Source organism: Penicillium malachiteum (genome assembly GCF_028827825.1).
Source record: "Penicillium malachiteum strain IBT 17515 chromosome Unknown utg000005l:1.0-9002435.0:326005.0-9005861.0, whole genome shotgun sequence".
NCBI lineage: Eukaryota > Fungi > Ascomycota > Eurotiomycetes > Eurotiales > Aspergillaceae > Penicillium > Penicillium malachiteum.
This window is the reverse complement of record NW_026643099.1, coordinates 2,702,035-2,715,011: the sequence shown is the minus strand read 5'-3', so window position 1 is coordinate 2,715,011 and position 12,977 is coordinate 2,702,035. Positions and strand designations below refer to the sequence as shown.

Sequence of the window (12,977 nt, the reverse complement as noted above, 5' to 3'; positions counted from 1 at the left end):
TATCTCATAAAATCTAAATCTAAGTTATCAGTATCCATCATCCGAAGTCCTTTTTCATGCACCCCAGGTGCCAAAGCCGAGAATAAATTCACCAGTTTATCGGGCGCGCGAGATATATTGGATGACATAAGCGAAACGCGAAACGCGTCCCCTTGACACGATCTTCACGCGTTTCAATTTTACCTGATCGGGACCCGCACTCATCTCACCTCTCCCCTTCCAAACCTCCTTGACTCGGGTGCTTCCCACAACCACATATACCCCCAACCAGACATCATGGAAGGCGTTCAACTACGAGATGAGGCCGCGCAGGATCGCGTGCGTGCTGCTATCGAATTTCTCGACCCGAGTGAGTCCTTGCCAAGGAAAAACCATACCTAAAAAAATTTACATGATTTTGGACGTCTACTAACAGTGTGCTCTTTTGATATGCAGGTGATGCACGGGCGCGCAGGTTCGTCAATTGAACTGAAAATACGAAAGAACGATTCTGACAAAATCAATTAGCTACCGAGCGGACATTGTGGTTATGCTTAACCGGGGCTTGCGACGATTGACAGTGTGTTTTTGCTATTTCTTTCGGATGGTTGAATAATTGCTAACAGTTCCCACAGGTTAGCATTGACGAAATTCGAGCTCACAATCGGGAACTTGCTGAGGGGTAAGAGTCGACTGGAATTTCTGAACTATGGGAAGTTTTTTTCACTTGCTAATTTTTCTCTTGTCATAATAGTCTTCTCACCTCCCCATTCGATTACTCGGAAGCTTTCGATCGGGCTTTGAAAGAGGTCGTTAAGACTTTGCCCGGCCGACCTTCCAAGGAGACCTCAGATGAAGTGGTGGGTACTGTATTTCACTATCAAGTTGAACGGCAAGTTAACTGTTTATTCTAGACCTACTACTGCGCCTATGTCGGAGCATTTGGCGAATTTTCTTGCAACCCACGCACGCTGGGATCCCAGCATCTCAACCGCATGGTATCCCTCGAGGGTATTGTTACAAAGTGTTCATTGGTCCGACCTAAGATTATCCAGAGTGTTCACTACAGCGAGAAGAAGGATCGTTTCTTGTCTAGAAAGTATCGGGATCAGACTATGACAGCGAGCGGTGCCACAAGTTTGAATGTGTACCCTCAGGAAGATGATGAGAAGAACCCAGTGAGTATGCTCCGTGTGGTTCTCAACAGCACAGACAGACTTTTCTAACTCTCTCTAAGCTTATCACCGAGTACGGTTACTCTACCTACATGGATCACCAGTCGATTTCCATCCAAGAAATGCCTGAGAGAGCCCCCGCAGGACAGCTCCCCCGAAGTGTCGATGTTATTCTGGATGATGACCTTGTCGACAGGGCCAAGCCTGGTGACAGAATCCAGTTGGTCGGAACTTATAGAACCCTTGGTAACCGCAATGCTGGTTCTGGATCCTCGACTTTCCGTACAGTTGTGATGGCCAACAACATTATTCAACTTTCCTCGAAATCTGGTGGTGGTATTGCGCAGGCCACCATCACGGATACTGATATCCGAAACATTAACAAAATCGCCAAGAAGAAGAATGTCTTTGAGCTTCTGTCACACTCGCTAGCACCCAGTATCCATGGCCACGATTACATTAAGAAGGCTATTCTGCTGATGCTTCTCGGTGGTATGGAGAAAAACTTGGACAACGGTACTCACTTGCGTGGTGACATCAACATTCTGATGGTTGGTGATCCCTCTACCGCAAAGTCCCAGCTTCTGCGCTTCGTTTTGAACACTGCCCCGCTGGCCATTGCCACTACTGGTCGTGGTTCATCCGGTGTTGGTTTGACTGCAGCTGTCACCTCTGACAAGGAGACTGGCGAACGTCGATTGGAGGCCGGTGCCATGGTTCTTGGTGATCGTGGTGTGGTTTGTATCGATGAGTTTGACAAGATGAGTGATGTGGATCGTGTTGCCATTCACGAAGTCATGGAGCAGCAGACTGTTACCATCGCCAAGGCCGGTATTCACACAAGTCTGAATGCCCGATGCAGTGTCTTGGCTGCGGCGAACCCGGTCTTTGGACAGTATGATCCTCACAAGGATCCTCACAAGAACATCGCTCTGCCAGATTCCCTCCTCTCCCGTTTCGATTTGCTGTTCGTCGTGACAGACGATATCGAGGATGCTAAGGACCGTACTATCTCTGAGCACGTCCTCCGCATGCACAGATACCGTCAGCCTGGAACAGAGGAGGGTGCCCCTGTTCGCGAACAACTCAACCAGACCCTGGGTGTTGGCATTGAGGACCGCCAAGATGCTAACCAACCCACCGAGGTCTTTGAAAAGTTCAACGTCATGCTTCACGGCGGCATGATCCCCAATGGCCGCAACCGCAACAAGAATGTGGAAATTATTAGCATTCCATTCATCAAGAAGTACATTCAGTACGCCAAGTCCCGAGTCAAGCCCGTCTTGACCAAGGGTGCTGCCGATCACATCATCGCCGCATACTCTGCTCTCCGAAACGAAGACATCTCCAACAACCAGCGCCGTACCTCTCCCATTACTCCCCGTACCCTTGAGACATTGATTCGTCTAGCTACCGCCCATGCCAAGGCCCGTCTGTCAAACCGTGTCGATGAGAAGGATGCTAAGCATGCCGAGGCTATCCTCCGATTTGCCATGTTCAAGGAAATGCAGGAAGATGGCCGCCGCAAGCGTCGCAAGGTCCAGACCTTCGACGACGATTCAGATGATGACAGTGACTCTGATAATGAAGATAATGATGACACAACTTTCCGAGGCCAGCCTTCAACTACCCCAGCACGTACTACGCGCTCCCGTGGTGGCGCCAGCACCACCGTCGATGAGGACCAGAGTCTCTACTCAGCAAGCCCGCGTGCTTCACGTACTCGCACAAGCCAAACCACGCGCACTCAGCAGTCCGAATCCCAGATGTCTATGGCATCTTCTCAGCCGGCTTCGCAGCTTGTGCAGTCGGAGACCGACAACTCACAGTCCACCGCTTCGGCGATCAACCCTATCACAACCGAGCGCTACGGCGTCTTCCGACAGGTGTTGGGTTCTCTCATGGGCAACCGTGTTTTCGGTAGTGGCGACGAAGCCTCTGTCACCGAACTGATCAAGGAAGTCAACGATGCTATCCAGGCCTCCCCCAGCCATGGTGTTGCACATGTATTCCCCCAGCCGAGGCCTTGCAGGCTCTTCAGAAGATGAACGACGACAATCTACTGATGTGAGTGACCTATACATTCGATCTTGAAAATATCATAATTAACTAACTTATTTTGATTAGGTACCTTGAGGATGATGACCATGTCTACCGTATCTAAGCCCTGGGTTTTACGGAAAACTTCTGGGCTAGTTTTCTAGCCTGTTCATGAGCATGTTTTGTAGTCGTTGCATTGGGATGATATCATAGTTCTATTTGTGTATGGAGTATGGAGTTAGAGCTAAGGATTAACGAGTCATTTATTAAGAATATATGCATTTCAATGTTTAATACTATGACCACTTAACATCCCTTTCCATCAGTCTCTTTCATTTGAACTACTACCTCTCAGCTATCAGATGATACTAAACCCCAAACCACGCTCTAAGCTGCACAATTTCTCTATCAGAAATCGAAACCTCTCCATCCGAAGATCCATCTGCCCGTCTCTTAAATCCATATCTCAGAATAGCCCCAACTTTAGCCGCCTGTTCTGCAAGAAATCTAATATCTTCCAGACTAACATCCCGTGTAAGGACAGTCCTCGGCAAACAAGCGAAGAACTCTTCCCAAAAGCAATCCACCAGCACCCTCTTACAATTGTAATCTTTCCATTCCGTTAAGCCCATATAACCTGTCACAAGGGAAAGGATATCAAGATCCATACCAAAGGGCAAGACTTTTGTTAGAGACCAGTCGACAATACTTGTGATTTGACGTGTTTCCTCATCGATACGGATATTTGCTAGAGATAGATTACCGTTCGTTAAGACGGAGGGATATTCGGTACTGAACAATTGGGGCAGAAGCTCTATGAGTTCATCTATCATTTCGGTTGGAAGGATAGAAGGTGTTACTTCAAGTTCTTTGAATTGTCGAAGTTGATAGCGAATTCCTGCTTGACGGATGTAGAGTAGTTCTTTTGGTTTCATGGGTTGAGGATTCTCCCAAGATAGGGCGAAGTACCTTGAAAAGGCCAAGTTAGTATGAAAATGGGATAAAAGTATCTATGAGTTTCATACTTACCTTGCAAGATCCCGAATAAAGTAAATGTGTTCCTCCTTTTGTTCTCGACATAGATAGACTTGACAGCGCAGAGTACTTAGAAGTGATATGCCTGGCTGACAAGGTGTGGTATAGATAGAAAGTGGTGGCTTTGCATTTTCCACATCACCATGATAGATCGGTTGAGAAGCCAAATGACCAAAAGTATCGTTTGCCAGTTTGAGAATATGGTCAAGAGGCTTAGCCTTGGGGCTGTTCTCTCGAAATATCATGACCCAGTTCTCTTCTGAAGGACACTCGCTGCAGATAACACAGTATGTTAGGGTACTGAGAGTGTCCACTGGACTTACCTGCGTAGCGCCTGTTATAGAGCGCGCGATATCGTCGCATTTTGCTGCTGATGGATACTTTCTTTTATCAAAGAAAGGATATTGAGATAGATTGACCCAATCTATGTCCGACATGTTAGTGTGTTTGCGTCCCGAGGCTACTACTGGTATATGGAAGGGCAAGCCTGGAGGGTTCTTGAACTCTGCAGGAGGAAGTTATAGTCCCAACCTTCGATTAAGGACCCTTCAATCTTTAATATTGAAATCTACTGCTAGATAAAGAAAGGAGAGGAGCTAAAGCTTCAGCTGAACTACTAGTATTAGATAAAGGGGGTGTCTTAATAGCTTTCTTTGTGAGCGCTTTGTACTCTGATACAATGGCGAGACATTATTTTATCTGTTCTTTGTGATGAAAATAGACCAAATCAGCAACTTGAATGCATCTTGACATCATCAGATGCAAGGATCATGGGTGCGGAATATACGTATAACATTCAAGGTAGTCTGTTTAAATGTTTGTACTCTGGGAGAAGCGCTTCGATGTTGGGTTCAAGTTGAATGCCTTGGAGGCGCCAAGGTCCACCACATGTGCTGCCACCTCCATCAAAACCTGAGGTGCTTCTATGTACAGTCTGGGTACCGAGTTTTGACTTCAAGTTCGCCAAATGTGCCAGTATGCGAATACTCTGTAACGTTGAATATGAAGTTCCCTAATTTACGCTCATTGTGACAGGACATCCAGATATCGCCAGCTCGGTTTTCTACATCGTACCTTATACAAGACTTGAATTACATCAGAAAATAATAATACAGATAAGTAAGTCCATCTGGGCTTATTGAATTAAGGTACAGAAGTTGGTATAGCCTCTTTCTCCTTCTCGGTCAAAGGCAAGATTCCCGAGTCATCAGATGAAAATGATGGCGTCCGTACACCTTCTCGGACCTGCGCCTGTGTTAGAGGCGATGGGCCACGCCGTGATGCTCTCGAGCCCTTCCTCTTTCGTTGAGGGGTCTGCTCAGCGCCTGAGAGTGATGGTGTAGTGCTTCCGCGGCGAGGACGACCTGGTCCAGATCGAGAAGGAGGACGTTCCTCGGGAGCAGGACTACAAGATGAAGTACGGGAATGGGTAGATTCAGGCCGGCGTACAGGTCGATGATCTTGAGTGAGCCGAGAAGAGACGGATGAGGGATGCTGGTGTCGAGGCTTGGGCGTGTCCGCCTCCAGTGACCGGTGCAAGGTCGCAGCTACCAGACGACGGCGCTGAGATGCGCGCCAGCCTAGGCCAAGTCGCCAGAGCCAGCCGCCTTCAGTCTGAGCAAGCTGGCGCTCGCGCTCGCGCAGTTTCTGACGCAGCTGAGTTCGGCGCTCGTTCTCTTTCTCCCAGAAATCGGTACGGTAATCATCCCAGTTCTCTCGAAACTCTGGCGAGAATGACTTGGGCAGCAATAGCAAACGGATATAATCGCCACCGGAACTCAGATCTTCCTCAACTAGTCCCGATTCACTATCACCACCATTGTAGTACTGCTGGTAGTGCTGCCGACTACCGCGTCTATCGGAGGAGTGACGTTCAACGAAGTGGAAGTTCCCGCTAGGTGAGGGGAAAAAGGGCGCGGAGAAGGGAAACAAGAACGAGACATATGAGAACAATTCCTGCCACCAAGGCCCTCGAATCACGATGATCTTTGTGTTCATGGTGCGCAACCCACGATTAGCAACAGCGAGCCAGCGCCGCGGCCAGCGGATTCCACGCTCCCACTGTCCTGTTCCCCAGACGAGTAGCGCCGTCACGACCCCGCCAAGTAGGGCGACCTTTTCCCCCATCTCAACGACCCAATATACCGAGCCTCCCACTCCCCGGCCATCTTCTCGAGGACGAAGGAATAATGCATATACAAAATAAGCAATCCAAGCTGCTAGGAGGAGTAGGAAGAACGTATTTTGGCGGCGGCGTTCACGAAGGGCCAGGTACTGAGCGCGAAGTGATGCTTCGAGGATCAATAGGTTCAAATAGATCTGCGGCGGCGAAGAAGGAAGGGATGCTAATGGATCAGGAGTTGAAGGACGTTGTGAGGAAGAAGCAGATTGTGTAGAAGTAGTTGACAATGGCTCCGGAGTGGGAGCGCGGACCTCGGGGACAGGAGCGCCTTTCACAAGTTGATCTAAAGGGGAAGCCATAGTGAACAAGGAATAAGGAATAAATTCACAAAGAAATGGAAGAAACACTGGAACTTCAACGGCCGATGTGGCCTAATCTAGTCTTCATAACTCAGGGAAGTTCAAGTTGAAGAGAAGTGGAATCTGCAGATCGCGACATCATTGCTTTTCTCCTTCCGCCTTTTCCCCTTGTCGCATACTCCATACCGAGGTATATCACTTGTTTATTTTATTCTTATCTATAGTTTCTTCGTTGATCAAATTTGACTAAATATATGACTATACTACTTCATTTTTTCTATATTTGGAAGGGAATCGGACTTCTTATTCCTCCGTTCCCCTATACTTTGTTGCCTCGTCGGGGTTAAGCGGCGTGGCTGATTTGTCTCCGGTCACTTCCAAGGTTTAACGCCTTTTTCTTTTCTTTTGTATTTCAACCCTTTTCCCATGAGAATCGTGGCTCGAATTCTCCCAGTGACAGGAAATATCTGTCTATCTGGTTCACATAAGGTCACTTTTACTAGACTTGCCCCTCTTCTGGCCCGACAAAGGGCTTACACTCAACGTTTTGTACTCTTTGCCACTTACTCAACTGGCCGTCGCAAGTCCTCTTCAATGGCGTCAGAATCTCTGAAATCGTCGGACGGAGATGTCCGTGAACACGGTAATCGCAGCTCATCCCAGCAAGGCCGCGAGGGTACTCCATATGCAGCCGGCGCTGCTGCTGGAGCTCGAGCCGCCAACGCTTTCTTTCCGTTGGGATACCGTGAGGGATTCAGTCAATGGGTGAGTAAAGAGGAAATCCCGCGCCCTAATATTTACAAGTATATGCTAAGCTCTCTTCTCTCTACTACAGTGGGCTCGACTACCAGCTGCTGCTGCTGAACATAAAGTCCTCTCTTATCTCCCCTACCTAGGTCACCAAGTCCCCACCCATTTACAGACGGGTAACACATCAGAGTTCCCCAACGGAAATCCCCCCCAGCAGTCTACAATCTGCGGACCACCAGCAGCAAGGCGAAATTTCGACCGACTCTCGCAATGATCCCTATGGTCCTCGTCGGTGGAGCTCCAGCATGGTGGAGCTGAGCGGAAAAGATCGGGCTCTGAACGAGTTCTCAGTAGAGAGAGTCGGCGAGGAGGCTGATCAGCATTTGGTTATGCTGCACGGATACGGCGCTGGGCTTGGGTTCTTCTACAAGAATTTTGAGCCACTGAGCCGGTTGAAGGGCTGGCAGCTCCATGCGCTCGATATGCTGGGCATGGGCCGAAGCACACGGCCACCTTTCAAGATCAAGGCAAAGGACCGCGAAGAGGCCATTCGTGAAGCAGAGGCTTGGTTTGTTGATGCATTGGAGGAATGGCGCGTCAAGCGTAAAATTGATCGCTTTACTCTACTCGGACATAGTTTGGGAGGTTACATGGCTGTCGCGTATGCCCTCAAATACCCTGGTCATCTTAACAAGCTGATCCTCGCCTCGCCTGTGGGTATCCCAGAAGACCCATATGCAGTTACTGCAGAGGTGACCGAGCCATCTGAATCAACACTCCCCAGCGAACTCACTCAGGACCAACGGGAGATCACTGCCTCCGGTGCGACTCCCAAGACCAGCGATGGCAGCTTCATCACAGGTCGCAACGCCGAAGCACAGGCATCAAACCAACCGCCACGTCGCAATATGCCCAAGTGGTTCTCCTACTTATGGGAGGCTAATGTCTCACCTTTCAGCCTTGTGCGCTGGACAGGTCCCTTTGGTCCTCGATTGGTGTCCGGATGGACCTCACGCCGCTTTTCTCACCTCCCAGCCGAGGAAGCCAAGGCGCTCCATGACTACTCCTACTCTATTTTCAGTCAACGTGGCAGTGGCGAGTATGCACTGGCATACATCCTTGCTCCAGGTGCATTTGCCCGTAGCCCTCTCATTCGCCGCATCCACACCGTGGGTCGCCAGATGATCGAATCCGGCAACGCGCCACCAAACCTCACCGAAACAGCTACCTCATGCTCTATCTTCTCAAAGAAAGCAGTATCTCAAGAATCTACATCAGATGGTGTATCTGCCCCTCCTGTCCTTGCCTCAGATGTCCCCCCCCGTATCTCCTACTCCCCGACGAGAGAACGGTCTTCCTATTGTTTTCATGTACGGTGACCACGACTGGATGGATGTTACAGGTGGTCACGCCGCGGTGGCTCGTCTAGAAGAAGAGCAACGTCGCGTTCTTGCAGATGCCTCTCCTGAAGAGCGACAGAAAGAGCAAGGTTCTGCGAAGGTTGTTGTGATCAATCGGGCCGGACACCACCTGTACTTGGACGGATGGGAGGACTTTAATCGAGTGATCTTGTCCGAGATGGAGGATGTCAATAAGCGGGAGAGGGCGGCATAGATATGCCTTGGAGATCACCTATGGCGATGCACTTTCTGAGCAATGCATCGTCCATGCATAATGCTCTATGAATAAATGGTTTCGGAGCGTTTGATGGGACTTCTTGTATTGATGTCCCACCGGGAGTTTTGTATGTTTTCGGTGTATGGGGATTCTTTTCATCGATCTTTGCTCTGTGTCAAACATGTATCTCGCAGGCTGTTTTTAGACATAGATCTGAACGGAAATTTGGCTCATATTTACATTCAAGTTCTCCTATTTCAATCCCATATAATCAAGGTAGTTTAAATTGAAGATACATAGTATGTGTATGATTGAGATCTAAATGAGTACGTAGATCCTTCATTCATGATTCAACGTTGGCGAGTCCTAATATTCTTGGAAATCGTAACCTCATCCTCCAACTCAACTCAACCGCTCCCCGATAGAGACCCTCCTCGCATGAGGACCCGGAAGACTCCGCCTTCGATGCCTCACACTAGTAGGATAATGTGCGATAAAGCGAGTAAGCTGCAATGCGGAATCACGTTCCTCGGATGCAGGTGTCGTGTAGCCACTAGAAACGGGACTTCCCACAACTGAGAAAGAAGGCACAGAACCTGCACCAGGCCGCGAGAGGGCAAAATATCCTCCACCTGCGCTTGTACTGCTGTTACTAGTTCCTGCCGCGGCGTGGATATTGGTTTGCGATACACTAGTAGTTGGCTGTGGGCACATAGTCGAACGAGGTTGGAAAGGTGAGTAGGGCTGTGGAGTCATAAATTGATGTCGTGTTGTAGATGGAGAGACCGGACGACTCGATGAATAATCTGGCCTAGTGGACAAAGAGAGAGAAAGACCAGATCCTGTCCCAATATCCGAACTAGAAAGAGCAGAAGTTGTATGTGAACGATGATGGTGTCTGCGTCTATCTGATGAAGATGGTTGAAGGTTTGCATGAGTATTTGCACGTGCATTATAGACACTAGAAGAAGCAGAAGGTAGTAGTGCGTATGAGCTAGCTAGTGAATCCAGATGTGTAGGACTGTTCAGTGCTGAGCTAGCTCCAAAAGTCACGACTTGAGATGGGAGCTCCAGACGGTGGTTGAGAGATAACCAGGCGCGTTCATCGGCGTCAATATCAGCATCGGGATCAGCATCGACCTCGCCAGCGATGCTATGTGCTGATGATGAAGATCTCGAGCTAAGAGGCTTTTCTTGTGCCGAGTGGACACTGCGTGGTTTCGAGGCTCGAGATGAGATATCTGGGTATGAACGCCAACCGCCTACACCTTCAAAATCACGTCTTTCATCTCCACTAACAGGGAGACCGGTATGGCTCATAGATAATGGTCCATTGGGAAGATGATGAGCTTCGACCATGCTGCGGGCATATTTCTTTTTCTTGCCTTTCGAGAGATCGTCTTGGAATCCGTTAAACCCCCAGGACGAGAGTGTATCATTGATACGACGAGATTGGATTAAATTGTATGTTGAGTTTGAGTTTCGTCGGGAGTTACCAGCAGCTGGTGTTGGAGGTTCAGATGGTGCAAATGTAAGAAAGGACGATGTCGAGGTTGAAGTTGGCGGAGTAAAGAAGTTGATGACTAGTGCAACACCCACTTCCAAGTAGACCACAAATATCTGTAGAAGAAGGGTGAATACGGCTAGAGAGATGGTCAGACCAGCTGAAATGACGAGTGGGATTGAAATGAGTAAAAGGATTGGTAATGTGAATAATGTGATGAGAGTCCCCATGATGTCCCCAGATGGAATAGATAATGAATCCAAGGAAGGATCCAAAGATCTGAAGTTGTTAGCACCTTCCCTGAAAGGAAAGTGAGACTTGAGAGGGGAAAGAACATTTGAACTGGGTTGCTCTTGCCTTTTTAATCACTACCCCGGATTATCATATACAACAAACAGGGCAAACATAGCTTATGTACAATATCTCATCCCAAATCAACCAATAAACCCCAGGTTTAATCTAGTCAGATTGGTCTGAATGTTCAAATCCTTGAAGATTATTATTGGGTTCAAGTTTCAATAATGCGGAGAACTTGCATGTGACAACCTTGGAAATTGAAATCCCCCCCACTTACATCATCCCACCCAAAAGCTTTGACGTGATATGCGGAATAAACAACCTTCTGGTTTAACACTTAAAAGTTTTCGATATGTCTGGTCATGATTTCCCTTGGGATATTGGTATTCACGATGCACATTGCCACCCTACAGATACCATGACCTCCATTGCTAGCATACCCCACATGAAGGCTAGCACATTGACTATCATGGGTACTCGCGGAGAAGACCAAGACCTCGTACAGCAGACTGCACAATCTCTAAATGGTCAATCCGGCCAAAATGATCAACGAGATCGGATAGTACCTTGTTTTGGCTGGCATCCATGGTTCTCGCATCAAATCCTGATAGATAGCCCAGGCTCAGTAGGGACGATATCAAAAGATATCGCTAGCGACGCAGAGCTAGCCAGCCAGAAAAAGACACACTACACAGCAGTTCTTGCACCTGCAGTAGCTGAAGACACAGAGTACCTCAACTTCCTTCCAACTCCGAAATCCCTCCCCCAACTCATAGCTGAGACCAGGGAACGTCTGGAATTATTTCCCAATGCGCTTATCGGCGAGATCGGCTTGGACAAATCGTTTCGATTGCCCGGTGCATGGACATCAAAAGAACTAGAAAGTCGAGATGAACAAGTCACACCCGGGTCACGAGAAGGCCGAAAACTCTCGCCATATAGAGTGAAGATAGAACACCAAAGGGCAATCTTCAAAGCTCAGCTTCGGCTTGCGGGTGAGATGCAACGCGCTGTCTCGGTACACAGTGTACAGGCGCACGGTGCGGTCTTCGACACCCTTAAAGAGCTATGGTCTGGACACGAGAAGGTCTTTTTGTCTCGGCGGGAGCGGGAGAGGCGCCAGGATGCGGAGGGAGCAATATCAGAAGATGAGGATGAGGCAGGCGATCAGGAGCAGGGCAACTCAAACAAAGATGCGTGTTCAACTCCTGCACCTTTCCCTCCACGGATTTGCATGCATTCCTACGCTGGGCCTGTCGAGCCTATTCGGCAATTCATGGACAAGAAGAACCCCTCTGACGTATATTTCTCATTCTCTTCACTCATCAATTTCAGTGGCGTGGGGTCGCGGAAGGTTAGTGATGTGATCAAGCTGCTACCCGAGGATCGAATTTTGATTGAAAGTGATCTCCATACTGCTGGGCCACAGATGGATGAATTGCTCGAGGATGTGACTCGTCAGATTTGTGAGGTCCGGGGCTGGGAGCTGAGAAAAGGTGTGCAACAACTCGCCGACAATTGGAATCGTTTTGTATTTGGCTAGAAGCACCTTGGGCTCAATCATTCAAGCACTTGAGTTTCAAGTTGCATTCCAGGGGTTCAGAGGCATTATTCTTATCATATAGCACATAGAGTATATTCCTTCAAATGTTAACCTCAATTGTTCAATCGAATTGCAAAGGACTCGGATTATGCTAGTAATTTCCTGGAGCACTGCTAGTGGACAGGACATCTGGAGTACTAGTAGTATAATAGGGAAAGAAAATTGGAACTTTAAGACCATAGCAACTTGAAAATCAGATCTGTAGATCTCTTGGAATTATGTAACAAGCGTATATAATTCTATCGAAAGAAACGAAGAAAGAAAAGGAAATGTTTATATCATCAATCACGACATGGTATCGTACTGAAAGCTTTTGAGAGCCTGGAGTCGTCCGTGCCTTGCGTATCTCGTCTCATCGTGAGGTTACGAAGCAATGGCATGAAGGGTGTAGTATGAGGGGTGCCATGGAATCAATTGTCTTCGGAAAATGTTTTGTATAGACATATGGTGGGGTGGTAGATCGTGCCCAAAAGCTCTACAGGCAAATCTCGAAGTA

At 48.3% G+C, this 12,977-nt stretch overlaps 6 protein-coding genes across 6 annotated transcripts; 3 read left to right on the top strand and 3 right to left on the bottom strand.

Moving 5' to 3' along the window:
• Positions 1-276: 276 nt before the first annotated feature.
• N7483_011014 (MCM DNA helicase complex subunit MCM3) lies at positions 277-3,318 on the top strand (the record flags this gene model as incomplete). The annotated part of the gene is made up of 9 exons (XM_057094441.1): positions 277-349; positions 436-454; positions 508-559; positions 615-661; positions 734-839; positions 894-1,157; positions 1,217-3,151; positions 3,196-3,221; positions 3,282-3,318. The coding sequence occupies 9 exons, from the start codon at positions 277-279 to the stop codon at positions 3,316-3,318; spliced, it is 2,559 nt and encodes an 852-aa protein (XP_056940412.1).
• Positions 3,319-3,562: 244 nt separating this feature from the next.
• On the bottom strand, positions 3,563-4,592 carry N7483_011013 (uncharacterized protein; the record flags this gene model as incomplete). The annotated part of the gene is made up of 3 exons (XM_057094440.1): positions 3,563-4,163; positions 4,224-4,461; positions 4,553-4,592. 3 exons carry the CDS (start codon positions 4,590-4,592, stop codon positions 3,563-3,565), a joined length of 879 nt encoding a protein of 292 aa, XP_056940411.1.
• Positions 4,593-5,372: 780 nt separating this feature from the next.
• Positions 5,373-6,710, bottom strand: N7483_011012 (Spo7-like protein; the record flags this gene model as incomplete). The annotated part of the gene is made up of 1 exon (XM_057094439.1): positions 5,373-6,710. The coding sequence occupies one exon, from the start codon at positions 6,708-6,710 to the stop codon at positions 5,373-5,375; it is 1,338 nt and encodes a 445-aa protein (XP_056940410.1).
• Positions 6,711-7,136: 426 nt separating this feature from the next.
• Positions 7,137-9,074, top strand: N7483_011011 (putative alpha/beta hydrolase; the record flags this gene model as incomplete). Its single annotated transcript, XM_057094438.1, has 4 exons — positions 7,137-7,475; positions 7,546-7,649; positions 7,678-8,629; positions 8,718-9,074. 4 exons carry the CDS (start codon positions 7,137-7,139, stop codon positions 9,072-9,074), a joined length of 1,752 nt encoding a protein of 583 aa, XP_056940409.1.
• A 405-nt stretch (positions 9,075-9,479) lies between these two features.
• On the bottom strand, positions 9,480-10,811 carry N7483_011010 (uncharacterized protein; the record flags this gene model as incomplete). The annotated part of the gene is made up of 1 exon (XM_057094437.1): positions 9,480-10,811. One exon carries the CDS (start codon positions 10,809-10,811, stop codon positions 9,480-9,482), a length of 1,332 nt encoding a protein of 443 aa, XP_056940408.1.
• A 419-nt stretch (positions 10,812-11,230) lies between these two features.
• On the top strand, positions 11,231-12,421 carry N7483_011009 (TatD family hydrolase; the record flags this gene model as incomplete). The annotated part of the gene is made up of 1 exon (XM_057094436.1): positions 11,231-12,421. The coding sequence occupies one exon, from the start codon at positions 11,231-11,233 to the stop codon at positions 12,419-12,421; it is 1,191 nt and encodes a 396-aa protein (XP_056940407.1).
• Positions 12,422-12,977: the final 556 nt, after the last annotated feature.